General features: G+C 48.7%; 1 protein-coding gene across 3 annotated transcripts; it reads left to right on the top strand.

The window, feature by feature from the left end:
* Nucleotides 1-322: 322 nt before the first annotated feature.
* RIMKLA (ribosomal modification protein rimK like family member A) lies at nucleotides 323-27,592 on the top strand. 3 transcript variants are annotated; one of them, XM_084785087.1, is made up of 6 exons: nucleotides 815-939; nucleotides 11,128-11,188; nucleotides 14,370-14,600; nucleotides 17,793-17,879; nucleotides 22,237-22,440; nucleotides 24,122-27,592. In XM_084785087.1, exons 2-6 carry the CDS (start codon nucleotides 11,140-11,142, stop codon nucleotides 24,577-24,579), a joined length of 1,029 nt encoding a protein of 342 aa, XP_084641213.1. In that variant the 5' UTR covers nucleotides 815-939; nucleotides 11,128-11,139; the 3' UTR covers nucleotides 24,580-27,592. The 3 variants fall into 3 exon arrangements, with proteins under 3 accessions (XP_084641212.1, XP_084641213.1, XP_084641214.1); XM_084785086.1 differs by lacking the exon at nucleotides 11,128-11,188 and having other exon boundaries at nucleotides 323-939; XM_084785088.1 differs by lacking the exons at nucleotides 815-939; nucleotides 11,128-11,188 and adding an exon at nucleotides 12,615-13,131.

The following is a 27,592-nucleotide window of genomic DNA, read 5'->3' as shown; positions in this document are numbered from 1 at the left end:
TGAATACCAGGTTTCACGCTATTGTTTGCAGGCAGAATTTGCAAACGGCTAGAACCAAGGATGAAACGTACAGAAGACTGAGTTGTAGGGAGGAGGGGAAGTGAGATGTGGACCGAGAGGGAAGAGGCACACACCGGGGATCCTCCTAACTCCATAGGATCTTAGACCTGTTTTTATGACACTGAGGCTATGATGGCCAAAAGCTGGCGCAAACCAGGAGACGATGCCTAGTGTAAGAAAACGAGACGCTGAGAAAAAAAAAAAAAAGCACAAGCATTTTCTAATTATCTGAACAAGAGGCTGCCAAGACCCAACTGCCTCCACTTCTCAGCCCAGGCTGCAGGCCAGGATTGGGGCAGTCAGGATCGCTCTTCTAAGGGTCAAGTCCAGCTGCGGAGGACCGCCCCGTGACCTTGCCAAGCTGAGAGTCCTCTTTGGAAGAGGCTAGCGGAACATCTCAGACTCGCGCCTCTCTAGGGGAGCAGCGCCGCGCCCACCCGGCCTGTGGACCCACCGGCTCCGGGGGGCGCCCCACCCCTCCCGGCCGCCGCAGGCTGCGCATCTCCGCAAGCTCCGGGCCGCGTCCTTCCCGGGCGGCGCGACGTGCTGATTGGCTGGGCGGTGGTGGTGGCGGCGGCGGCGGTGGCGCCGGGAGATCCGGTGCATTCGCCGGCGGGGGCTGCAGAGGCGCTGCCTCACGGCGCGAGCGGAGCCGGGGTGCTCGCCCGGGACGCGCCAGGGGGTCGCGCCGGCGGGCGGCCGCCGCTTTGGTCGCCATGTGCGCGCAGGTCTGGCTGCTGACCGACCGGCTCATCCGCGAGGACTACCCGCAGGTGCAGATCCTGCGCGCGCTCCGCCAGCGCTGCTCCGAGCAGGACGTGCGCTTCCGGGCGGTGTTCCTGGACCAGATCGCCGTCACCGTCGTCGGCGGCCACCTAGGTGAGCTCAGTCCCACTAGGGCGGGAGGGGCGCCGGGGTCCCGTGAGCCAGCGGCTCTCTGCATTGAGCCCCTCCTGGAGGCGGCACCTCTTTGAGGCCAAGAGTAGAGATGATGTTTAATTCACTTAGGAGACCGGCTAGCGGGGCATTCGCACTCACCTGAAGCTAAAGACAAATTGTACGTTCTCTGTGCATAGGTGCCCTGCTAGACAGGACTCTGAACCAACCCAGAATTCACAAAATAGCTCTTAGGGCAGATGTTTGGGAAACTTTTCCAGAGATATATATGCACCACCGATGAACGCCCCAGGCAGAACACCGTTCTCAAACTGGGCACCTAATTATGGAAGACAGCTGAGAAAGATTGGGGTTGTCTCTGGAGTTTAAGGGGCGAGAGGAGACGATTGACGGTGCTCATTCATTCATTTCAAAGCATGTTAAATTCTGGTTCCCAAATAATCAAGTACACACCCTTCAAACCTTCCTCATCCCTCCAGTGCCGGGTCCAGGGGAATTTTGGGTGATAAATGGTTATCATCCCGACTCCTATCTCAAAGCGTTCTGTTTTCCGACATTTTTTTTAATCATCCTCATCCACGCCCGCTTTGTGTAGGTTTATCCATGACTTTTCAAACTCACATTCACTGGCTTCACACACACTAAGTCTGTGTTCTCAGCAAGCCCTTGGAGGTATCCAGCTATTTTAGGGGGCGTCCAAGGCGGAAGAGGTCTTCATGGATGCTTCTTAGAATGCTATTCATGTGCCATCTTTATCTGAATAAGTAGATTTTGAACAGACAGACCCCTTCCAAGTGAGGTTTTGAGTACGTGTCTCTAAGTGAAATGGCCTAGTTATACATTGTTCATCCATAAAGTGTATTTAAATCTTCCATATGTAGGATCAGATTACATATACTTTTGGTGAGGTGTACACAAGCATTAGACACCTCACATTTCAAAGAGGTGTGCTTAAGTGTGAAGAGTGCCATTTCTCAAGGCGCGATTGCTAAAACCCTCTCAATGGGTTAATAGTGAATTACGTTCCTGAATAGAGACTCTGAAGAACTGGATTCTTCTAACAGCTTTTCTGTTTCCAAGCGTCTTGGCTTCACTTTGTGCAGATCACTTTGATTTTAATTTTAGGGTTATGTTATGTTTTGCTTTTCACGTTTAATGTTATGTGTTTGGGTGTTTTGTCTCCATATGTCTGTGTACCATGTGCATGCAGTGTCCACAGAGGCCAGAAGAGGGCGTCATATCATCTGGGAACTGAAGCTACAGGCTGTTGTGAGCCACTGTGTGGGTTCTGGGAATCCAACCTGAGCCCTCTACAGCAGCCCCCCAAGGCTCTCGGTCACTGAGCTATCTCTCTAGCCTACATCTCTGAATCGTGTGCCTTAGAGAGTTGAGGTTCTCCAGGCTTGGAAAGTCCGCGCTTTCGGTTCCATGTTTAAGTGCAATGATCAGTTGTATTTTGGTGATCTGAATTAAGTCATTGGTTTATACATCTTTACACTCCCAAAATGAGTTTGCTTGTTTATTTTACAGCATGTGAAGATGTCATTTTTTGTGATGTGGTAGTCAGATTTTCCTATCATTCTCAGCCTTTACATGCACATCAGCAATTCTGAAAATGCTCTCTCTGATTCTGTATCTAAAACTCCATTTTAAAGAGTCAATTGTAAGAAAAGTGAAAGTTAAATCATAGTGATTCAGAAAGCACTTACACAATTAAGTGGAATTCATGTCTGAAAGTATTTGTATTCACAAACCAGTTATTTCCTTTTAGCTACAAGAAAATCTATAGAGATGCTTGCTGGCTAGCTGGAAAATTTGAAGATAGGTTTTTTGTTGGTTATTTGCTTGCTTGTTTGTTTATTTTGAGACAGTGTCTCACTAGGTAGCCTTGGATGGCCTGGAACATGCTATGTAGACCCAGGCTGACCTCAACTCCCAGAGATCTACTTTGCCTCTGCCTGCCAAGTGCTGGGATTAAAGTCATGTGCCACCACACCTGGCTATGTGATGGTTATTTTTACTTCAGTGATCTACCCTAATCAACCTAGATTTGGATGGGCTGGGGGCTCTTAAGGAAAAAGCGATGCTCTTCAGGTGCCTGAAGCAGTCCTGTGGAAAGCACCCCTCCCTTTGCCCTCTGCTTGCTTAACATGAAACCCATAAATGCCTTGTTGGGTTTTCCCTCCTTTGAGAATCTGCCAGTTCTTTAATCATTCAAATAAGTGTGTATTTTCCTAAACACAAATGGTGAACAAGACCCAAATGCATATAACTAACAACAACAACAACAACAGTAAAAACACAGCCACAGTAGTAGGGACTTACATGTGCGCGTGGCTTGCACTGGGTTCTTTTCCCTAATGAGTTCTCATAAGCATCAGTGAGGTCATTAAGCACACAGCGGCAGCTGGGAATCACAGCTGTACTCAGTGGCTCCTTCTGTCTTCTCATGCCTTAGTCGACGCTGGCTTCACTGTCGTCTGTGACTCTGGGCTTCTGCTAAAATGTCAGTCTGAGGTCCCATCTGGTTCCTCCCAGATGGTAGAATTCCATCCACCTCTCAACTCTGGCTCAAGCCACTTGTCTCTCCTGGGAGTCTCTCCCGAGCTCCTTGCTCTATCCCCATGACGATATCTCCCACCTGCTACCAAACAGCACCAGAGTAGCACCCTCTGGATTTTACTTTACTGCAATCTATCTGTGTACAAGGCTTGTATCACCTCGAATCTAAGATTCTTCAAGTATTCGTTCCATAACCAGGACACGGTAGGCCTTAAGGTAACGTCTGTTGGCTGTTTTGAAGTATGGGGCTTGTACTGGAAAGTGCGCAAGGCTTCTATGCAGCTAGTGCCTGGTGTAGGAGACTGTGATTAGATGCGCAGGGTTCTGTGCTGTTAGGTGAAGCCAGGTTTACTAATGACAGTCACTTTCCCTGACCACCCTCAGGTCAGAATCATTAACCGACTCAGGAAAACAAGGAGAGTTATAAACTCATAATCCGAGACAGAGAAAGTGAGTTTGACCCAGAAAGGGCCGTGTTAGCATTTGCCTCTTAGGAGCAGGATGATTCAGCGTTCCTGCTGCTTTCCGAGCTCAAGCTTTGGTGGCCATAGCTACTTATTTATTTATGTTTACGCAGCCCTGGGGACTGGAGCTAGGGTCTTGTACACGCCAGGCAAGTGATCTCCCACTGGACATCTTCAGTGCTTGAAGTACTTTCTAGGTCAGGGTCTCTTTTGTCTGTGGTACTAAAAATTGAACTCAAGGCTTTGTTCATATGTCAGGCAAGCACCCTGCCACTGAGCTACAATGCCTAGTCTTTTTTTTTTTTTTTTCAGACAGAGTCTTGCTTTGTTTCCGATGGAGGCTGGCCTTGAATTCAAGCTCTTTCTAATATGGACTAGATGAGACCCTGTCTCAAAAAGAAAGTGCATGGGTCAGGGTGGAGCTGTCATGGTGACCCACGCCTTTAATCCCAGTGCTTGGGAGGCAGAGGCAGATGGGGTCAATGTAAGTTTGAGGCCAGGCTGGTCTCTATAATAGTCTCAGACCAGCCAGGGCTACAAACTGAGATCCCTTTCCCCCCACCCCCACCCCCAAAAAAAGTAACTCAAGACTTCACCACTACCAAGTGATAATTCAATTACTCTTGATAATTCAATTACTCTGTACTGACAACTGAATAGGAATGACAAGTCTTTATTCTTGCACTGCTATTATTAAATTTTAGTACATGCTTTATTCTTCACAACAATCCGATTTCTCTGTTTTACCCATTTCGTTCAGCAGGTCTTTGCTGAGCAGTGTGCCAGGCAGTGTGCTGGAGATACAGAAGGGCACATAGGAACAGACATGGTCTTTCCCCTCCCAACTAATTCATGTGTTTGTTTACTAAGTATCTTGATGACTGTGTGTAAGGTATTGTTCTAGGTGCCTGAATAAAAGTGCTGGAAGCCACTGCCTATTCAGGGGATTGCATTCTATACTGAGGTAGAATATAACAAGGTAAGTGAACTATACAGAGTAATTCTGAAGGAGCCAAAAAGTGCCAGTCTGCTGGTTTGAATAGGACCAGCCCCCATAAACTAAAGCATTTGAACACTTGGCCCATAGGGAGTGGCTGGAGTGGGTGTGGCTTTGTTGGAAGACGTGTGTCACTGGGAGGGCAGGTGAGCTTTGAGGTCAGAACCAGGCCTAGTGGCTTACAGTCCTCTCCCTGCTGCCGGCAGATCTAGACCTGAGAGGTCTATTGCTCCTTTGCCGGCACCACGTCTGCCTCGTGCCATGCCCTCCGCCATGACAATAATGGATTTATTCCAAACTGCAAGGCAGCCCCAGTGAAATGTTTTCCTTTACAGGCATTGACATGGTCGTGGTGTCTCTTCACGGCAATAGAAACTCTCGGGAAGAGAGCAGGAGGTAGGGAGTGGCCGCCGTGTGAGGGTGACTGGAGTGGTCCACAGGTGTGTTCTAGTCAAGAGCTGAAGGAGGTTCAGGCAGTATACAGTTGGTTTTAAAGATGTTTCTTTGATGGTGGGGTGAGAGCTGCACGTGTCTGTGAGTGTACGGATAAGTATTTAAATGCAGTTGGGGATTGATGTTTGTTTAGGAAAATGGCAGTATCGGTTCTCTGTCAAGGATCTGTGACCTCTCTAACCAGCCATAAATTTCCTCCTTTTGAGCAGGCCTGAAGCCTAATTAGATGGCTATTGCTTTCCTCCAAGATGAAAGTGGCGTGGTTGCATCCTAGGGGCTGGCTATCTTGCTGGGTTGGCCATTGCTGTGGGCCGTAGGCTTTGTAGCTGGGTAGGGGCCATTGGCTGCTTCTCTCCCTTGGCAGCTCGCACGGGGAAGCGTCTTCTGATAGTAGGAGAGCCAGTCCTGAGGGAGGATGCTTGCAAGCCAGTTCCAGCTTGATTCTTCCGAAACCTGTCTGAAGTCCATGGGATCTTCAGCAATCAGGTCTTAACCGCCATGTCCTGGAAGACAACCAGGGGCATTGGTAATCGCCAATATTGTTTTAGTCCCCTGGCCAACAATTTGAAGGGAGATTTCCCCTGTCTGGCATTGGCGTTTTTTTTTTTTTTTGCTAAATAGGCTATGGCTCTTGAGGGAGGGGCATTATCACCCCATGTGGCATAACTCCATTGAACTATATCTATTAATATGCATTTTTTATGTAAGCTTATAAAACAGTGTTTCCCTATGGCTTTTCCAAACATTAGCTTTCTGCCTTCCTTCTTCCTCTCTCTTTTTCTCCCCGCTTCCTCACACCCCAGGAAGTGCACTGTTTAGCTGTAGAGAAGAGAGTTGTCCTGGGTAGAAGAAGCAGGAGGCCAGTGTGACAGAACAGAAGGAGTGAGGGGCAGACTTGAGGAAAAGAGGCGGAGAGGTGGGGGTGGGGCTGAGCAGCTACACAGGGCCTGGTGGGCCAGGGACGGACATTGGTTTCCATCTGGAGGGGGTGACAGAGAAAGGACGGGGGGAGCAACGCATGGCAGTTCCTAGGGAAATCCACTGTAAAGTTTTGAGCAGAGCAGGGAGCATACTGAGGATCTGCAGTCTGGAAGACTCTCTTGTAAAGGGAAGGTGAACATTAGGAATAAGTCAAGGGGGAAGCTAAGGTCCTATACGGGAAGAAACTGGCTCATTCATATGCTAGTGGTCCACGGTTTCCCTACATCCACCAAGGGGAAAAGAGAGGCAGGGAACACCTCAACCCAGGCCAGCTGATCTGAGGGAGGAGGGTAAGAAGACAGTCTGACATGGGAGGGCAAACGGGGAAACAGAGTCACTGGGAAGAGAATGGGAGTCCGAAAGGCAGTAGCTGGCTTTGCTTTCTTTTGTTGTGATGAAGCCACAACCAAAGCAACTTGGGAAGGAAAGGGTTTATTTGGCTTCCCTGGCCGTGGGGGTGGGGGTGGGGGTTGGGGGTTGGGGTGGGGTGGGGGGGTGGGGGGAGGTGGAGGTTGGGGGGTGGGTAATGGGGGTGGAGGGAAGCCAGGATGAGAACCACAGGGCAGGAGCCAGCAGAAGAGAGCTGCTCTTTGGGTTGCGCTCTGTGGCTTATTCAACTTAGTGCTTTGTTGTTACTGTTTTAATATCTTTTAAAGATTTGTCTTCAACTGTGTTTTTGTGAGCACGCACATGCACATCGATATATACGTGTAAAGTGTGTGCCCGCAGAGGCCAGACAATCTCTCGGGAGGCAGAGTGGTTGCTGCTAATGAAAGTCAGGTCGTCTGGAAGAGCAGTATTAGTTTTTTAACCGCTGAGTCATCTCTCCAGCTCCATCAGCTGAGGAGCACTTGCCTGGGCTAGCACTGGCCCCAATGGACTGGGATCTCCCACATCAATCATCAATTAAGAAAATGCCTCACAGACTTGCCTACAGGCCAGTCGGATGGAGGCATTTTTTCAGTGGAGGTTTCCCTCTTTCCAGATGACTGTAGTTGATAAAATATTCGCTGGCACAGTACCTCAGGTGGGTGTATTTGTACTCAGTGCTGGGGGACCCCCCCTCCAGAGGGTGCCAACTCACTGACCACACTCCTGACTTCCCACAATTCCCTTCTCAGGCTCCTCTCTCAGCATTTTTTGAAATCAACGCCTTTTTGGGTACAAGAGCCTAAATTGCGGTCTCAGGGTGTCCTGGCAAACCAAAATTGAGATTGGCCCAAAGTAGCTGCCAAATAACCATCTGCTGAATGAGTGCAAACTAGTCTGTGCACTGAGTCAGACTTCAGCTTCCTGCACGAGGGGGCTGTGAGCTTGGGGGGGGGGGGAGCAGCAGCTGCCTGGCTCGCCTTTGCGTCCTGCTTAGAAGGTGCATCTGCCTCAAGCCAACAGTTCTGTAAAGGCTGCACTGAATTAAGTGGCCTCAGAAAAGCAGTGAGTGGGGAAGGAAAAGAGGGCACATAAGTCACTGTGGGTTTCAGCGAGGTGGCGCCTCGATTTCTGTGGGCATCTTCCCCGACAGAACCTCAAAAGGATAAGCACGGTTGCTGACAGGATCCATCCCAGCATCCAGATGGCTCCCTTATGAGAGGGCGTGGGGGTCAAGCAGAGAAAAAGGGAGAAAAGCTGCAGTGACAGAGCCTGTTGTGCTCCGATGACACGGCTTCCTCCTAACACAGCAAACATCCAGAGCGTGACAGGAGTGACCACGGGGATATTGATTCTTCACTGGCACCTTTCAGAGTTTCAACGCCGGCCACAGTCTCTGGATCCTGCTAAAATACCATAGTCTTAAAAGGTGCCCTGGGGCTGGAGAGATGGCTCAGTGGTTAAGAGCACCGCGTGCTCTTCCAAAGGACCTGGGTTCAATTCCCAGCACCCACATGGCAGCTCACAACTGTCTGCAACTCCAAGATCTGACACCTTCGCACCAACGCATAGATTAGAATTAAATAAAATATTAAAAAAAAAAAAAGTGCCCTAAGTGAGGGCCTCCCTTTCTCTCAACTCAGTGTCTGCTGTTTCTGCTGCTGCTTGCTTTGTACTTTTGTTTCCCAGTGTACTGAGAGCCAGGTTAGTGTTGAAGGGTGTGTGTGTGTGTGTGTGTGTGTGTGTGTGTGTGTGTGTGTGTGTGTGTGTGTGTGTGTCTTCTCGAGTACACAGTGAGTGACTTGCATGCGCAGGAGGCTGGGAGAGCTGTAACCCCCGGTGCATCCTCTTGTGTAAATGCCAGGCCTTTCCAGTCAAATCTCTTTCCAGGGTCTGTATTATCGGATGCCTCTAAATGAGATAATAAATATGGACACTGTTAGGAGAGTACCCAGCACAGAGCAGATACATGCTCAGTTAAAACAGCAGCTGGAGTCAGATCGGACGGACAGTGTGCTTGCCTTCCTCTGTGTGGGTCACAGAGAGTGGTTTTGGGGTTTTTTGTTTGTTTGTTTGTTTGTTTTTGTTTTTTAAGTTTTAAAGCTCTTCCTTTGAATCATGGTTTGTTTATTGCTCAGTAACACCGTATCTCCATTGTGACCTACATTTATCTGCTACTGAACACACAAATGCAAAAGTTTACTTTTGTTGAATGTAATTCATCCTGATACAGGTTATATGAGCAGATTTGATTCTTTGTAGCTTTTTTTCTCCCCCCCCAAGTCAGGGTTTCTCTGTGTAGCCTTGGCTGTCCTGGACTCACTTTGTAGACCAGGCTGGCCTCCAACTCACAGCAATCCTCCTGCCTCTGCCTCTTGAGTGCTAGGATTAAAGGCGTGCTAGATTTGAGTCTTTGAAGAAGTTCTTCTACTCTTCTGTCCTGGGTTAATTTTGTTTGGTCTTGTTAGTTTGTTTGTTGTTGTTTTATGACACGGGCTCACCATGTAGCCCAGGCTGGCCCTAAAGATATGGTCCTCCTCTTTAGCCTCTGCAATGCTGGGGTTACAAATATGCTAGTTAGACTTCTTTCTTTCTTATCAGTTATAACAAGATAGAGTTAGGGAAGAGGAGACCTCAGTTGAGTAAAGGCCTCTATCATATTGTCTGTAGGCAAGTGTGTGGGGTATTGTCTTGACCGATGATTGGCATGGAGGCACCTAGTCTACTGTGGGTGGTGCCACCCCTGAGCAGGTGGTCCTGATGGTCTTGGGTTCTATAAGAAAGCAGGCTGAGCAAGCCATGGGGAGCAAGCCAGTAAGCAGCACCCCTCTATAACCTCTGCCCCAGCTCCTGCCCCTAGGTCCCTGCCTTGAATTCTTGTCCTGACTTCCCTCAGTGATGGACTGTGACCTGGAAGGGCAAGATGAAATAAACCCTTTCCTCTCCAAGTTGCTTTTGGTCATGATGTTTATCACAGCAACAAAACCGCAAGCTAACACAACAGGTATGCAGCGTTTCTGTCTTATTTTAATGCATTAAAATAGTTCCAAATGAAAACAGAATTCAAGAGGAAGTTGTGATATAGTGACCCATAAAGGTAGAAGATGGAGAAAATAGTGTTTCGGTTGCACAAAGTTGATTTATCCTACCTGGGTCATTGCACAAACCAGTTTGACACCTAATCGTTGCCCTATGATAGACTTTTTTGTTTGGTTGGGTTTTTTTTTTTTTTTTTTTTTTTTTTTTTTTTTTTTGAGGATAGAGTGATCACTTCTCCGTTAATTTTTTAAAAGTGGTTTGAGGCTAAACCTCAACCCAGCCAGGTGTCCGAGGGATGGAGGGGTCCTGGACATTGCTCTTGTCCTTCCTACCTCCCTTTGAAGGTGATACCGGGTCCCTGCTTATCTGAGGGCGAGGGTAGTTTTCCTTCCATTCACCACAGCCAAACGGAGCCCCATCCTCCATCCCCTTGGCTTGAGGCCAGCGATCACAGTGAGAATATTAAGGATCCTGGGAAAGGTAATATGTTCAGGAAGCTGTCGGTGCTAGTGATGGGAATTCCTATGTGGTTAAAGGTCTCAAGCTTACTCCCCATGGCCAGCGGGGTTGCCAAGGAGCCAAGCCTAAATGCAAATTTCTCTGCCTGAGGTCACATTGCAGCAATGTGATAATGGCCAACGTGAAGAGACTAAGCAAGGGCTGGTGGGGTGGCCCAGAGCAGGAGTGTCAGGAATGTGGAAGCTTTGTCCTCACAAAGCTGTATGCTTATCTCTTAGTGTTTGCCAGTGATTGTTCTAGACCCTTCCTTCCCATATCAAAATCCGTGGCTCTTCCAGGCCCTAACATGTCACCTACACATGTTCTTCTGTGCTTCAGCACACCTCCAGGTCAATTAGAATACTCAATGAAGTGTATATATTATGTAAATAATTGTGGAGTCTTTGTAGGTTTCTTTTTTTTTTTTTTTTTAAGGTAGGTGGGGTTTAAACCCAGGGCCTTTTGTGTACTTGGTGAGTGCTCTACCACGGAACTATCCCTCCAACCCTGGAAATACTTGTCGTACTGTATTCGTATTGCTTAAGGAATAATGTCAAGGGGAAAAAAAAAAGTTTGAACATTTTCAATATGGACATAAATTAAGTTTTTCCAGTACTTTCTATTTGCAGTTGGCTGGATCCATTGATATGAAACCTGCGGATACCCGGAGCTGATGCAACCCCAAACCCAGCATGTCCCTCTTGCACAGGGTCAGAGGGCAGCAGAGGCAGGCACCAGGCCTGTCCTTGTGCCTGGCAGAGCTTTTGGGGTTCTGCTTTAACCCATTGCATTCTTCATCTATTAAAGGTTTCAGTGGGAATGAGCCAGGCCCAAAGATTTACAGTTGGAGGAAAGAGAGAACGTTCTGGTAAGACTTCTTCCCAGGTGTCTGTCCCGCTGCTTGTGGAAGCTGAGTTCCCTCTGTGCGCTGTGGTCGGTATTTCCAGATATGGACTGAGCTCTTTTCTTCCTGTGTGGAAGTCTGTGTGTCCGTGGGCTTGTGCTGGAACTTGAAGGCTGGATGCTGCTCTTGCTCTTGCTTCTCTAAGTGGTGTTTCTGTTGCTAAGCTGTGTTCTCATCGAGTAGTTTAAAAGCAATTGTCCTTCCGCGCTTTTGGACTGTCTGTGCCATGACGGTGTTGGCGCCTTGTGTGTGCAGTATTTTGTTGGATCTCAAAGTGTCTTTGGCCTCTCTATCGCAGTATGTAATGGTGTGCTGGGCATTCCGTATTTACTCACCATTTTGATCAATGTGGTTACCTTTCTGTTTCTTTCAATTTTGCCTTTTCCCCACTTTCCCACTACTTATCCCAAGGGCTGAAAGGAGAGGGCGTTTTTTCAACTACAGGAAAAGCAGCTTCAGTCTTGTTTCTGGTGGCCCAATGAAGCTAACCCGGCCGCTTCTTAGAGACTAGCCCTGACACAGTTGTACCTGCTGGGCTCACGGCATCACGGGACTGCCAAGAAAAGAGTGTAACTTAATAACTGTCTCTCTATATCCACCTTTAAAAAATAATCCCAGAACAAGGGAGGCAGAAAAAGGCAGATCTCTGTGAGTTTAAGGCTAGCCTGGTCTACAAAGTGAGTCCAGGGCAGCCAGGGCTCTTGTTACACAGAGGAACCCTGTCTCAAAAAAACCAAATAAATGCCGGGTGTGGTGGCACACACCTTTAATCCCAGCATTCAGGAAGCAGAGGCAGGTGGATCACTGTTCGAGGCCAGCCTAGTCTACAAAGCAAGTCTAGGATAGCCAAGGCTACACAGAGAAACCCAAATAAATAAAAATTGATAGCTGACTTGTAAGTTAAAGCCACACAGTCCTTTTTGTGGATGGCTTGCTTTCTGCTTGGTTGATTTTTATTTTAGAGATTTGTTTTTTTCTTCTTCTTTCTCAGCTTAGAACTTCGATATTGATATAGTCACTGTGCCACTGCCACGTAACCCAAGTCCTTGAACTCTATCCTCCTGCCTCAGTATCCTGAAGGCTGAGATTGCGGATGTGTGCCACCGTGTGTAGCTTAGGAGAGACTACTACCCCCTCATGTGGCACTGCATGGGGTTAGGAGAACTTCATACAAGGGCTATCACTGAGGGAGAAACTATTACTTCTTTTGCACTTTTTGGTTTTTTTGGTGTACTATATAATAAAGGTGCTAGAAGTTAAAGCCTGTAAGGTGGGTCTGTAGACTGTACTTTAAAGGGTTTTTTGTTTTTGTTTGTAGAGGATTTGGGAAATTCTTTCAGGTTGGTTAGAATGGAGACCATTCCAGGAAGTTCTGGAACTCAATTCTCATTGCCTCACACGTTCTGTGCCTCCCTCTCTCCATCCCAGGTGCTGGGTGCCCTGTAGATGGTTGGCACCTGGAGTAGACAAGCCCTAGGGTGTCAGGGCTGAGAGGCACCAAGCAGTTTGTATGGGCACCTCTACCCCTTGCGTCCCCTCCATGCCATCTTCGAGTGCCCGCTCCATTCTAAAGGAAGAGCCACCGAACTTGGTGAAGCCCAAATCCATCTTCCTGTCACGTCTGTTCAACTCAACACATTCCAAGTGCCTACCAAGCGCCAGGCAGTGTGCCAGGCATTGGAGTCAGCACAAAACACGCGGATGAAGCTCGTTTCATGGCCAGCTCTAGCTCTTGGTGTCATGCGAGGCAAGCCAGCCGCAGAGTTCTTCCGCACAGACGTCCTTCAGTAACTTGTAGGCTGCTCAGGGCCCTTGTGGGTCTTTACGTGAAGCCGAGCCCCTGGTTAGCCCACAGTCAGCCAGCCAGCCTCAGATGCTGTCACTTGTGTATGCTACAGTAGCTTTCAGTAAGTGCCATTTAGTGAATGTTGACTTCAATATTTGTCAAGTATTGAATTGATTTTTTTTTTCCAGAGGCATTTTTAGCTTTGGTTTTGTTATGAAGATAATATACACCTAGAAAAAAAAACATTCTGGAAAATCAAGATAAAGAGGAGGAAAAAAAGGATAGTCATAGGAGTTTCTGTCCTGTCACTTGGGGTGCTGAGGCAGGAGGCAAGCCACATGAGCTACATAGTGAGTGAGAGGGAGGGAGGGAGGGAGGGAGGGGGGGAGAGAGAGAGAGAGAGAGAGAGAGAGAGAGAGAGAGAGAGAGAGGTTTCTTTTTAACCCTATTCGCACTGTTAAAATGTGTATTTCTTTTCTCTCTCTCTCTCTCTCTCTCTCTCTCTCTCTCTCTCTCTCTCTCTCTCTCTTTTAAGCCAACATGTATTTACATAGTTGAGACCACAGTGAATTAGTTATTTTGAATCCTGAAGTGAATTAGTTATTTTGAATCCTGAAGTGGGTTTATTGGGGGGGGGGGGGGGTAATGGGCAGTGTTAGGAGTTCCTTCCCCCCCACCCCCGTCAATTGTTTCACACTGAGCTGGGAGTTGAAGCTGGGCCTTGCACATACTTGCATACTTTACATAACGTTTCTAGAGTCCTGTTTCTTCATCTAACGTTGACGTTTGCATATACAAAAAAACAACTATGTTCGTGAAGATTATTTAGCTGGGCGTGGCATAGCATGGGTCTAAGAGGCTCAACCCCTGAGGCAGAAGGATCTTCAGTTTGAGCTAGTCTGGGCTACATCATAAGATCATAAGATCAAACGAAACAAAATGAACCGATAATATGGAAGTGGTTGCGTAATGTTGCAGCCAGAAGGGCTTCTCGAGGTTTCGTCACTGAAGAACGTAGGACTGACGGGCTTGAAGCCGGCAGCCTCCCAAGCTCTGGCCCCAGAGCAGTGCTAGCCCCCACCGGAAGCCGGGCCTGTCTACAGCAGTGCTTGGACTCTTCTAACTTACGTCACTCTTCGTGCGCTGCATCCTCTTTCTCTCTGCCCATTCCTTGTCTCATAATCACCTTCTGCCCACTCGCCGGAGGGGGGCGCTGTCTACAGCCCTCTTGTGGCATACACCAGCGACGCCCATGCGGTGGTTCTGAGGCTCTCCTTTGGCCAGATGAACTCTAGAAGCATTTCTCCCAGGTGACGAAGCACTGGCAATCGCTGAGCTCACTCTAGCCCTTGCTTGCAGGCCTGCAGCTGAGCCAGAAACCCCTGACCACCTTCCCGGACGTGGTGGTTGTACGATTATCCACGCCCTCTGTCCAGTCCGACAGTGAAATCACCATCCTGAGGCACCTGGAGAAGCTGGGCTGCCGCTTGGTCAACCGTCCTCAAAGCATCTTAAACTGCATCAACAAGTTTTGGACATTCCAGGAGCTGGCTGGACACGGGGTCCCCATGCCAGACACCTTCTCCTATGGTGAGTGTCCCAAAAATATATTTGTAGCTCCTTCCCAAAATACTGGGTGTCTCTCTTCTCTTCCCCCGGAAACCTCCCGTGTCTCTGGCTGCTGTTCCCTCTGAGTCTGTTTACCTTTGAGGAATTAGTATATGGAATGCTGGCCGGTCCTTCTGTGTGAACTGCCTTGGCCACTTTCTGTTTGTAATGATTTGGTAAACATGGACCAGCCACCATAAGAGGACGTCTTAGCCAGTGTTCTGTTGCTGTGAAGAGACACATGACCAAGGCTACTCTTACAAGGGAAAGCATGTAATTGGTGGCTTGCTTACAGTGTCAGAGGTTCAGTCCGTTATCCTCATGGTAAAGGCCATGGCAACAGGCTGGCAGACATGGTGCCGGAGAAGTGGATGACAGCTGCATCCTGACCCACACACAAGGAAAGAGACCGGCCCTGGCATGTGTTTTTGAAACCTTCAAGCCTACCCCCAGTGACACACTTCCTCCAACAAGTCCACACCTCTTAATCCTTCAAATGTTATCAAAGAGTTTCTCCCACTCCGGTGACTAAGCATTCAGATATATGAACCTACGGGGGACATTCTTTTTTTTTTTTTTTAAAGATTTATTTATTTATTATTATGTATAAGTACTTTCCCCGCATGTACATCTATAGGCAGAGGAGGACATCAGATCACATTATAGATGGTTGTGAGCCACCATGTGGTTGCTGGGAATTGAACTCATGACCTCTGGAAGAGCAGTCAGTTCTCTTAACCGCTGAGCCATCTCTCCAGCCTTATGGGGGACATTCTTGTTCAAGCCACTGCAGAAGCTCTAGGCTAGAAAGGCCCCGGCCCCCCCCCCTGCCCCCACATTCCCCACGGCAAGGCATTCCCATGACGTCAGAAACGAAAGGCAGCAAATATCCAGGCAGCCATTGGGTGGTAGGAGAGTTCATGGGAGAGCTCCACCCACAGAGATCAGGCATGGAGGACCACTCTCTTAAAGAAGCAGCATTATCGAAGCTAAAGATAGCCCACGAACAAAAGGGTCAGAAGTAGCAGAAGAAGAGCCAGGGGTAAAGAGAGCATAGTTAGCAGGTGGTTAAGGATGCACAAGAGAGCTGAGGCGTAAGATCGGGAAGATGAGAGAGTGCTGTATGTGGTGTGCCACCAACAGGAAGGCTCTGACCAGGAAGTGCCTAATCAGAGGCCCTAATGCAGATCCCATTGGCCACGACATGGAGGCAGGGGAGGGAGGGGTAGTCTTCTTCAGTGAGGGAGGAATGGTGTCACACGCTAGTAGACACATTAACAGATTCAGGATTTGTGAGGGCAACGGACAGTCATAGAGCAGAGTGGCTGATCGTGTAGAGGGTGTGAGGGGAGGAATCAAGGTGACTAGGTTCTGGCTTGGGTCGCCCGGTGTCAACACAATCAGGGACTGAACTGGAAACACAGGAGGAAGAAGTACACTGGTTGTCAGGGTGAGTGGCTGGCAGCGGGGACACAATTTCAGTGGAGACTCGGCATGTTTTCATCGTTTGCAGTCTGCAAAGGGAGATGTTTGGAAGGCAGTGAGCAGTGAACCCGAGGCTTCTGAAAGGCTGGGGACGAGGATTTGGAAGCCTCTGCTATGCTGATTTAAGTGAGAGGCACAGGAGGTTGCGCAGTGTGAACACAAAGGATGAAAGAACAGAGGTCTAAAGGGTCCGCTTAAAGGGTTTGACGTGGAATGCTTATGTTTACTACAGGGAAAAGATCAAATTGGGCTGTATTGGTGATGCATGCCAGTAATCATGGCACTTGGGAGGCTGAGGCAGGAGGATCCTAGGTTTGAGGTCAGTCTGGGCTACAAAGCAAGATTGTCTCAAAGAAAACGGAAGACTATGAGGCTGGAGAGATGGCTCAGAGGTTAAGAGCACTGCCTGCTCTTCCAAAGGTCCTGAGTTCAATTCCCAGCCCCCACATGGTGCCTCACAACCATCTATAATGAGATCTGGTGCCCTCTTCTTGGCCTGCAGGTGTACATGCAGGCAGAACATTGTATACATAATAAACAAACAAACAAACAAATAAATAGAGAAAACAAAAGACTAAAACATAAGATAAAATTGGGAGACGAAGAGGGACTCTGTTAGGGAATGGATGGGTAAGAGCCTATTGAATAAGATGCCATTGGAGACGCACAAGGTCACAGAGGCCAGTGGGAAGGATGGGGTCGTCAAAGGCCCACGTGGCTCCCGAGGACAAGAAGACTGCTTCCACTCCGTGGTGGGGAGAGGAGCCATCATTGGGAAGTGTGAAGGACTGAGGGGCAAGTGAAGTGATTGAAACCTGGAACTTCCACGCAGCTCGCCAGTGGGTTACAGAGTTGGAGTTAAGGGATGGTGTGGGGCCAGCAGCAGGAACTCCATTTGTTTAGGATGGGAGAGAACCAAGCACCTGAGGAAACTAGGACAGGGAAATTGCAGAGTAGACCAGAAAAGGAATGCTTTGATGGTGTAAGGCCTGTGAGGAGGTGACAAGCAGGTCCCTCCCCGCTTTCTGGTTGTCCATCAACAGGGGACAAACAGGGTCCCAGATGCTGCCTGCTGTTCCCTGTTACATGGCCCTCTCCACAGCATGGCACTTTGCTCCTTCACGGCCAACAGAAAATGCTCTGGAGTCTTGCTTCCTTTTAAAGGGTTCGCCTGAGTAGAGCAGGTCCACCAAGAACCACTTTCCTTTCCCGCCTTTGATGGACTCAAGGTTAACAGAATATTAACGTAATCCTAGGAGTGACAATCTGTGCTCCCATATTCACTGGCATCTCGCCCACTAGAGAAAGCGACTGTTCACCTGGAGGGGTAAGTGTCCGCCAGGCCAGCCTAGAATTCTGCTCCCACCGCCATTGGGAGAGACCCAACCATAAGAATGCCGTGAGGGTTACAATAGCTGGTGTAAGGTTTCCGTGGAGACAGGGGCATGATGCTGGTAATCGCCTTCCTCTGTGCCCGCCTTGCACATTACAGATGAGTGTGGTTCCTGTGTGCTAGGTCTGGGTGGATTTAGACTGACTTCCTCAGGGCATTACAGATGTGTGTGGTTCCCGTGTGCCAGGTTTGGGTGGATTTAGACTGACTTCCTCAGGGCATTCTAAAGGGGCAAGTGCTGGTCCAGCCTCCGCCCCATCACCAACCCTTGATTGATTCTCGCTTTTTCTCGGCAGGTGGGCACGAAGACTTTTCTAAAATGATCGATGAAGCCGAGCCCCTGGGCTACCCAGTGGTGGTGAAGAGCACACGGGGGCACCAGGGTCAGTGGTACTGCTGGGCCCCCTGGGTGGCCGGTCGGTGTACCCGCAGCTCTGCGGCACAGGAGCGCTGTGCCCATTCACAATGTGTCCTGTCCACTCTGCTCAGTCTCCTCTGTCCTTTTGTCAGACGCACCCCCCATGCCTCCACCCCCCCCCCACCCCCCCCCACCCCCGTCTTGCTTTGACCTATTGCAACAGAGGCTCCCCTGGGCAGATTTAGATTCTCAAGTCCCCAGGAAATGCAGATTTTCAGAAACAGATCCGTTCCCCCTTGCTGAACTCCTCCCAAGTCCCCATGTTACCTGTGAGATGGAATCCATCTTCTTCCTCATGGTGCCAAGGCCTGTGTAGACAGCTCCTCCATTCCAGACTGCCCCATAACCACCTGCTCTCTTGACCTCACTAGAGTACCGTCTTGCTCATCTTGTAAGCACAGCTCCTGACGCCATTTCTTCTATCAACACACCCCCCTTTTCAGACAAAATCAGTCATCTTTCCCTTTTGTTTCTGTAGTATTTTCCCTTACTTCTAGTACAGTGCTACACTGTTTGACTGTTCTAGCTTTAAATGCTACTCGGGTTGGGGTCCTGAGACCCGTCTGTATAAGGTGGTGGTTCTCAGCCTTGCTAATGCTGTGACCCTTTAATATAGTTCCTCATGTTGTGGTGGACCTCAACCATAAAAATGATTAACTTTCTGTTCCATAACTGTACTTTTGCTGCTGTTATGAATCGTAATGTAGCTATCTGTGTTTTCCGGTGGTCTTAGGCAACCCCTGTAAAAGGGTCACTCAGCCCACAGGTTGAGAAGCGCTGCTATAAAGCCCTGCTACAATACTCAATGCAGAGCAGGGGTGTGGCGGAGATCTCGGCAGGAGAGAGTAGTCCCCCTGCGGCAGTCGTATGTAACTCAGATGGCATAGTACACTTGGGATGGGGCTTCTGCAACGAGACGCAGGAGCCTGAACAGAAACGAGCTGCCCCTTGCTGCGGTGTAGGGACTGATGTAGACACCCAGGGAACAGTCCAGTTCCGCTTTCAAGCTCACATGCTAGACAGTGCGGACTGTCATACTGCGGGGTCTGTAAACCGGCATGTCCGCAGGCGTCTTTGAGCCTGGAAAGTGGGACGCTCCTTCAACCTGTTTCATTTCTGGTTTTGAACTTTTAAAGAAGTTAGGCAGTTGATTTATATGTGTATGAGTGTTTTGCCTGCTTTATACACACTGTACCACACTGCACAGTACCTGTAGAGGCCAAAGAGGACGTTGTACCCCTCAGAACTGGAGTTACGGAAGTTCTGAGCCACCATGTGGGTGCTGGGAATCGAACCTGTGTCCTCTGAAAGAGCATCTAGTGCTATGGCCACTGAACCATCTCTCCGTCCTTCATTTCTGTTCTTAAATCTGAGTTATTCTATTCCATTCTCACCTACACACGTGCACATTTAGACACTCTCCGGCGGACGTTAACCGCACACCTCCTGTCACCTGTCACTTGGACATCTTCAAATAACTTGCTTCCTCTTCTCAAATCTCACTGGGTGTCTGGGGTTCCGTCGTCTCAGAAATGGTTGAATATTGTGGTTTGTTTTATTTTGATGGTACTGAAGATGGAAGTGTTCTGGTTAGCTCTCTACCTCTATGCTACATTCTCAGCCCTGAATGTTGCCCGTAGTTTTGGGAGCTGCTTTTCAGTTTTATATGCCGTGTGTGTGTGTGTGTGTGTGTGTGTGTGTGTGTGTGTGTGTGTTATGTGTGTGTGTATGTATATGTGGTCTGTATGTTTGTGTATGTTTGTGGGTATATGTATGTATGGTATGTGTGTATGTATATGTATGTGTGGTGTGTATTTTTGTGTGCATGTGTGTATGTATGTGTGGTGTGTGTGCGGTGTGTTTGTGTATATTTGTGTGTGTGCGGTGTGTTTGTGTATGTTTGTGTGTGTGTGTATGGTGTGTTTGTGTATGTTTGTGTGTGTGTATATGGTGTGTTTGTGTATGTTTGTGTGTGTATGTATGTGTGGTGTATATGTGTATGTGTAGTGTGTTTGTTTGTGTGTGTGGTGTGCGTATTTGTATATACATGTGGTATGTGTGTGTGCACGTGGCATGCATGCACAGAGCCTGTGGGAAGGTGTGAGTATTCACCCCTATCACACTCCATCTTACTCTTTGAAGATAAGTCTCTCCCTAAGCAGAGAGCTCAGGTTTTCCATTTGCCTGGCAGCCAGCAAACCCAGGGATCCCCCTGTCTCCACCGCTCTAGAGCTGAGTTATAGGTGTGCTCAGGATGCCTGCTTGTTATGTGGGTGCTGGGATACAGACTGAGGATCTCGGGCTTCCACAGCCAGCGCTCTGTACTCACCAGGCCATCATCTTCTACCCCTCACCTCTCTTTCTTTCTTTCTTTCTTTCTTTCTTTCTTTCTTTCTTTCTTTCTTTTTTCCCAAAGCTTCCAAAGCTGTTCTACTTCCCTTGTGGTGGTGACAGGAAACCTGGGGAAAACATTTCTTTTCCATTTTTGCCTAAGAGAATGCCCAGTCATGCATGCTCATGCCAGATTTTCAGGACAAACCTGTCGGGAAGGCTGCTCAGACCTGTTCACTGAGATGCAGAGAGACAGCAGGTGCTGGGGGGTCGCAGGAGAAAGGGAGCTTCAGACCCACAGAGGAATACTCTCCCAGGGGACCACAGAAGCAAGTGAGGATGGCCAAGTAATAAATTTCATCCACTTAAAAGGAAGCAGCAGGGAACTGGGAAGATGGCTCCATTGGTAAAGTGCCTTGCTGAATAAGCCTGCGGATGTTCGCTTGGCTCCCTCACCCCCACCCCCACCCCATCACCCACGTAAAACGCTAAGTGTAGTGGAGTGCTGTGCCCTGAATGCTTGCTCTGGAGGGGCGGGGAAGGAGGGCCATTAATCCCACCTAATTGGTGGGCTCCAGGTCCCAGTGAGAGACCTTGTGTCAGAAAATAATGTGGAGGAGCTGAGGAGATGGTGGAGACGCCTCAGTGGATTCAGCACTTCCTGTACAAACAGGAGGACCTGAGTTCCAGCCCTCAGCACCCATGTCAAGAGCTGGGCGCAGCTTACGTGCACCTAACCCTGGCATTGGGCGTAGAGTGGGTAGAGACAGGTGGGTCCTGGGAGCTGGCTAAATTGGCCAGCCATCCAAAACAGCTTCTGGTTCAGTTAAAGACCCTGTCTCAGGGCAGTGAGGTAGAGACTGACAGGGGAAGACAGCCCACTTCTTCTTCTGGCTTCCACATGTGTGTGCATGGGTGCACGCACCATCATGCTCACATGTATGCACTATGCGTACACATGCCCTCCTACACACAAGCACATAGTCGTGCACACACGCACCAAGGTGGGAAGTAATAGAGCAAGGCACCTAACACTGATCTCTGGCTTCCATGTCCCCCACATGCACATATATGGGAATACATGCACACACTACACACAGAAGGTGTCTGTCAGAGGCTCCCCCTGTGAGCCCACAGACCTCTCTTGTGGTCGTAGTGTGGACTTCCTGGGCCTCTTACTGTGCTGTGCTTGTCCTCTGCAACTCCCTCTCCATCCATGCTTGAGACCCCTCCAAACCATGTTCAATTAATTGTGTTCTGTAAACAAAAATGAGTGTCTGTTGTGTATTCTAAGACAAGTGTGTTAGAGCACTTGCAGACAGACAGACAGACAGACTGAGCCCTGCAGGACCTCGAGCTGGTGGGGAGCGCTGACTGACTGCTGGGGATCTTGTTTTGGCCCCTTATATGAGTTTCTAGAACACGTTACCGTTTCGTTTTGGAAAAAAAGAGCAGCCATGGGACACACCCTGTGTTCTATGGGAAGCTAGGATTGGAGGATTGGGAGATTAATTTTAGGGCAGTGTGGGTTACATACAGAGTGAAACTCTTATCTCAAAAAACAAGCATACAAACAAAAATTGGGTGCAGGAAGCAAAACAAAAATTGGGTGCAGGGCCAGGCATGGTGGCTCACGCCTTTAATCCCAGCACTTGGGAGGCAGAAGCAAGCAGATCTCTATGAGTTGAGGCCAGCCTGATCTACAGAGTGAGTTCTAGGACAGTCAAAGCTACCCAGAGAAACCTTGTCTAGAAAAAAACCAAAACCAAACAAACAAAGAAAAAAGTAGGTGCAGGGAAAGAGATAGTGGGATTAAAATCTGGAGAGAATAAGATTTGGTCTCGTCAAAGAAATGGGAGGAGCCAATACATGGAAAGTTCTGGAAAGCTGGCGCCTGTTGGGGCAGGGCGGCAGAATGAGGACGTGGTAAAGCCAGGCGCATAGCCTCTCCAGCCTTCACCCTCTGTCTCCTCTCATCTTTCTTCTTGAAGGAAAAGCTGTTTTTCTGGCTAGAGACAAGCATCACCTCTCTGACGTCTGCCACCTGGTCCGCCATGACGTGCCCTACCTGTTCCAGAAATATGTGAAGGAGTCCCACGGGAAGGACATCCGGGTGGTGGTGGTGGGTGGCCAGGTGATCGGCTCCATGCTGCGCTGCTCCACAGACGGCCGCATGCAGAGCAACTGTTTTCTAGGTAAGTTGCGGAAGGCTTTGTGCAAGGGGGTATACGGGGGGGGGGTGCGGGGGGGGGGCGGAGGGAAAGGAGGTGTGAAGGCGCCAGAAGACCTCACTAGGCTATTCGCCCCCACCCCCACTTCCCTTTCTCTGTTTTTTTTGGGGGGGGCAGGTTCTTTTCCAAGACAGGGTTTCTCTGTGTAGCCTTGACTGTCCTGAACTCACTTTGTAGACCAGGCTGGAATTAAAAGCATATGCCACCCGCCCCCAAGCTGCTCTCACATTTTAATTGAAGATTTCCTTTTCCTTTTATGTGTCAAACTATGAGAGATTTGCAGTTTATATTTCGGCTGACTACAGAAGCCCATTCCTTTAGTCCACTCAGAAATCTTGTTTTCTGTCATGGGGAACGGAGTCGTTATAGAAGAAACAGACCCTTGCATAAAACTATGGTCAACTTTGGCGAGTGAATTTGGCTTGGAAAAGCCCTCCAGTTATTTCCTGACTCAGCAGATGCATTCTCTAGGTTCACTGACCATAAAGAAGCTTGTTTGCTCGCTGGGTCCCATTTCGATGAAAGTCCCCAGCATCTGCAGCAAAACAGGGAGGACAAAAATTAGATCAGTGACCCTCAGCCTTCCTAATGCTGAGACCCTTTAACCCAGTTCCTCATGTTGTGGCAACCCCCAGCCATAAATTTACTTTTGTTGCTACTACTTCATACTGTAATTTTGCTGCTGCTATCAATCGTAATATGAATATATGACATGCAAGATATCTGATGTGTGATCCCTGTGAAAGGTGTCATTGGACCCCCAAAGAGGTTGTGCCCCACAGGTTGAGAACTGCTGATTTGTGAGGCAGTTCTTGCCCTGGCCTGGCACATGGTCCAGAAGTTGTGCAGGCAGACAGTTGTCAAATACTCTGGCTACCCAGGCAAATTCCGGGTTAAGTCTGACAGTATGCTGAGCACTTTAGCGATTATCTTCGTTTGCACAACAACCATGGGCAGAGCCACAGTGTGGAACCTTGTATTTGGGGGTATACATGGTGTGTGGAGGCCTGAAGTTGACAGTACATCATCACCATCATCATCATCATCACCATCATTACCATCATCACCATCATCATCACCATCATCTTTCATCTTCTGGTACTGGGGACTGAACCCAGAGCCTTACACATGCTGGGAAGGTGTCCTGACCCTGATGCTCAGTCCAGCATTATTACTGATTAATATATGTTGCCCCTACCTACTATGTGATAACTAGATTGTAATTTTTCATTTCCTTAACAACCATTTATTGAATACATACTGTGCATCAGGCAATGTGATTTTTCTAATAGTCATTTTTATTTTTCAGTTTCATACGTATGTATATATGTATATATGTATGCCATAGGTCCGTAGGTCCCCATGGGAACCAAAAAAGAACATTTGATCCCTTGGAGTTACAGGCAGTTGTGAGTCTTATGAAATGTGCGCTGGGAGCTAAAGTAGGATCCCCTGGGAGCTTAGTCAGTGCTCTTAACTACAGAACCATCTCTCTAGCCCCAACTTTGTAAAATGCCAAGTAATGTTGTAAATGATAGTGTGTGTCTTGCTCTCCCTTTGTCACTCGTCCCCTCTCTCCTGAAGGCCACTAACCTCCTCAGTGAGTGGCATTCATCACCCCCAAATCACTGCATTTACTTCCCAGGTGGTGTGGGCGTCAAGTGCCCGTTGACAGAACAAGGCAAGCAGCTGGCTATCCAGGTGTCCAACATCCTGGGCATGGATTTCTGTGGCATTGACCTTCTCATTATGGATGACGGCTCCTTCACGGTGTGTGAGGCAAATGCCAATGTCGGCTTCCTAGCCTTCGACCAGGCGTGCAGCCTAGACGTAGGAGCGATCATTGCAGACTATGCCATGTCCTTGCTGCCGAACAGGCAGACTGGGAAGATGGCCATCCTCCCGGGACTGTCCAGCCCCAGGGAGAAGAGTGAGCCCAGTGGCTGTGCATCAGCTCAGGGAGTTGCAGAGAGTGTCTATTCCATCGCCAATGGCTCTACCTCTAGTGAAAGCGAGCCTGAACTGGGAGAGGTCAGGGATTCCTCAGCAAAAACACTGGGGGGCCCGCCTCCCCATGTTGCCAGAGCCTGGTTGCAGCATTAACAGGATTGTTTCACAATTCCAGTGAATTCCTGCTTTTCCCCCCCTTTTGGCAGCATTTAAGCCAAACCCTACTGCTTCCCTGAGCAGTGTCCAGTGAGTTAGATTGGGACTAATGTGATTTCATTTGCACAGGAAATAGGAAATCCCATCCGGGCACTCAGCATTCTTTCCAACAGCAGTTTGAACAAAGACTCATAGAAAACAAAACACCAAGAGCAGCGTCCCGAATGATCGATTTGAACCGACATCTACTTTGAGCACTTTAATGAAATGGTAGGGCTTTAAGGCACTGAGTCTGTGTTGCTGTCCCTGGCTGTTAGCAGCAGCGAGCAACAACCTGGCTCTTGGACACACTGTTTTCACAGGCCAGGAGCTGAGGGCACGTGCAGACAGGCGGGGTCACCATCTTACCACATTCCTCCGCCACTTGGGCCATCTCACTGAAGAAGCGCCTTGTAGAAAGAGAGGTGGGACTTGCTTCGACCTCACCAGTTGGCACGTGCCCTGTTTGGAATGGGATTTCTACAAGATTGCTTTGTCACTCGGAACTCATGCCCCCCGCTTCCCCTAACGCCAGCTCCTGCAGTCTCACGCACCTTTGCCGCCTTCAGCCTCAACTGGAAATGAATGACGCCTCTGGGTGAGCTTCGGCCACACACTTTGTTTCTTGGGCGCTAGAACTCAACACCACGGACTTTTCTTTTCAATGGACTCTGCTCCCTTGTCATCTGGAAACCAGTGGGATTTTACCACCAAAAGTTACTGGACAATAACTGCCTCCCCACCCCACCCCCGCCTCCACCCCCCACCTTCTGGACAATGCCACTGTTGTCCAGACTCCAGGAACCCCTCGTTTGGGGAGATGAGGGTATTTGTGGAGGGGTGAGTGGGGCTATTGAGGGCATGATACCAAGTGCTTTCCATTTTAACTCTTCAAGCAGTAGATGAGCTCTTTCCCCTGGGAGAAATGGTAGAGATGGAGTTTTGTGTTTCTGCTTAGAGAAAGCCTAACCGAAAACAAGCAATGACCAAATACACCCAGAGTTACCTCACTGCGGTCACGTGGGAGACCATCCATCCTCTTCAGCTATTTTATGGCAGGTGCCGAGAACATTGAGGATCCCTCTTTGGGATTATCTCAGCAAGCCATCAAAGGAAAAGAGGCCTCACAACTTTATCAACAGGCCTCGTTTGGTTTATTTTTACCTGTCCCCACCAAACTCCTGCTACCTGCCAAGGCAGTGCCAAGCTCCAACACCTATTGTGTTTACCAGACATAATGCTCTTTGGCTGTTAAAAGCTGTAGACCTATCATAAAGAAAAAATATTTGCCCATTCTGAAGAAACACGTAAATTCACAGTTTCCAAAGAAAGTTCTAGAACTGTGAGTTGAGTCAGCTACACTGGAGTAACACGTACACTCTCCTTAAGGTCTCTGTCTACTTTGAAGGCAACACCACCCAATGGGCACATCATTCCTGCACTCACTCCACTACAAGTGTGAAGTGTGTATAAAGCCAAAACTTATAACATTTTCCCACAATGTACATTTTAATAGAAGTTTGGCCTTTAAAATGTAGCTAAAACCAGATTTCACCAACCAACAGTTGTACAACTGAAAAACATCGGTGCCATGTCACAGAGATGTCACACCTCACAGCTGTAGTTTCTATGCAGTCTCACCCGTGGGTGCATGCCACTGAACCATAAGGTGTGTGTGTGTGTGTGTGTGTGTACGTGTGTGTGTGTACGTACAGCTGAAAAATGACAACTGCTCACCCTTATAGACTAAGATGTGTAGCTTCTCCGTAGCGCTCAGGGTGGTTTTAAAAGAAGGTTGGCTATCTTCTGCTCCTGGTAGGGGTGGTCAGATGCGAGCCAGGCGTTGGCCCCTCAGGAGCTACTCTCACACACGTCCGCTGTTTAGCGCAAGTCTCTTCTCGTCGATCTGTGTCCACTAAGGGCCCCACCTGAGCAGAGCGGCTCCGAATATTTCCAGACTCCTTTGCCAAAGGAGGCCTGTCTCCCATACGGCAGAGACGTCTGCCATTGGTGGTATTGCCCAATACTGACCCTGCCTAGAGGCAGAGCAAGCTCACTTTCATCCGGTTCCGAGCCCCGCTCTGGGATTTCCATACCACAGCTGGCCACGGGCACATACTTGAGTCTCAGCTCCATGGCCCAGCCACACGTGCCACAGCTGCCTACACTGGAAAGAGCATGGTGACGCAGAGCAGGAGTCTGCTTCTGGCTCTCCCAACGCAACTGACCACCTGAGCTCTGTGCCTCCATGTTTTCAGTCTGTAGGCAGGGAAAATGGCCTATTTCATTTACCTCTTGGTACACTCCAAGGTTGACGTGAGTTACTAAGCACAGCTGTCTGTCTGAGGGAGGCACTCACAGCTACCACCCACAGGTAGTTTTATGTTTCTCAGCACGCCTATGAGAGCGTTAAGAAAGGGAGAGGCTATGAATTCTTGGCATTAGCAAGCTCAACAATAGTAGGGCCTCAGAAGTAAAGAATGAAGCTTCTTGGGGCTGGCGAGATGGCTCAGCGGTTAAGAGCACAGACTGCTATTCCAGAAGACCCGGGTTCAATTCCCAGAACCCACATGGCAGGTCAAAACTGTAACTCCAAGATATGACACCCTTACACAGACATACGTGGAGGCAAAACACCAATGCACTAAAAATAAAGAAATTAAAAAAAAAAAAGAATGCAGATTCTTAGAGGCCTTCCTTCTAGCCAGAGACACTTCACAACCCGAAAGGAGTAAAGCTCTTAGGGCAGCCAAAGAACCTTCTGGATGTATCCTGCATAACCTGAAACCCTTAACTCGTGTATGCCAATACCAAGTCTTCCTAGGTAATAGAGATTCAGGGTGTGTGTGTGTGTGTGTGTGTGTGTGTGTGGTCTTCCCACTGTCTGGTAACAACATCTTGAAACTGGTCAAAACTTGAATGTCAATAGCTCAGTCACTCAGAATATACATGATTCTGCACTTGGGAAAAA

Source organism: Acomys minous, assembly GCF_964271855.1.
Source record: "Acomys minous genome assembly, chromosome: 6".
NCBI classification, from domain to species: Eukaryota; Metazoa; Chordata; class Mammalia; order Rodentia; family Muridae; genus Acomys; species Acomys minous.
This window is presented reverse-complemented; position numbering and strand designations above follow the sequence as displayed.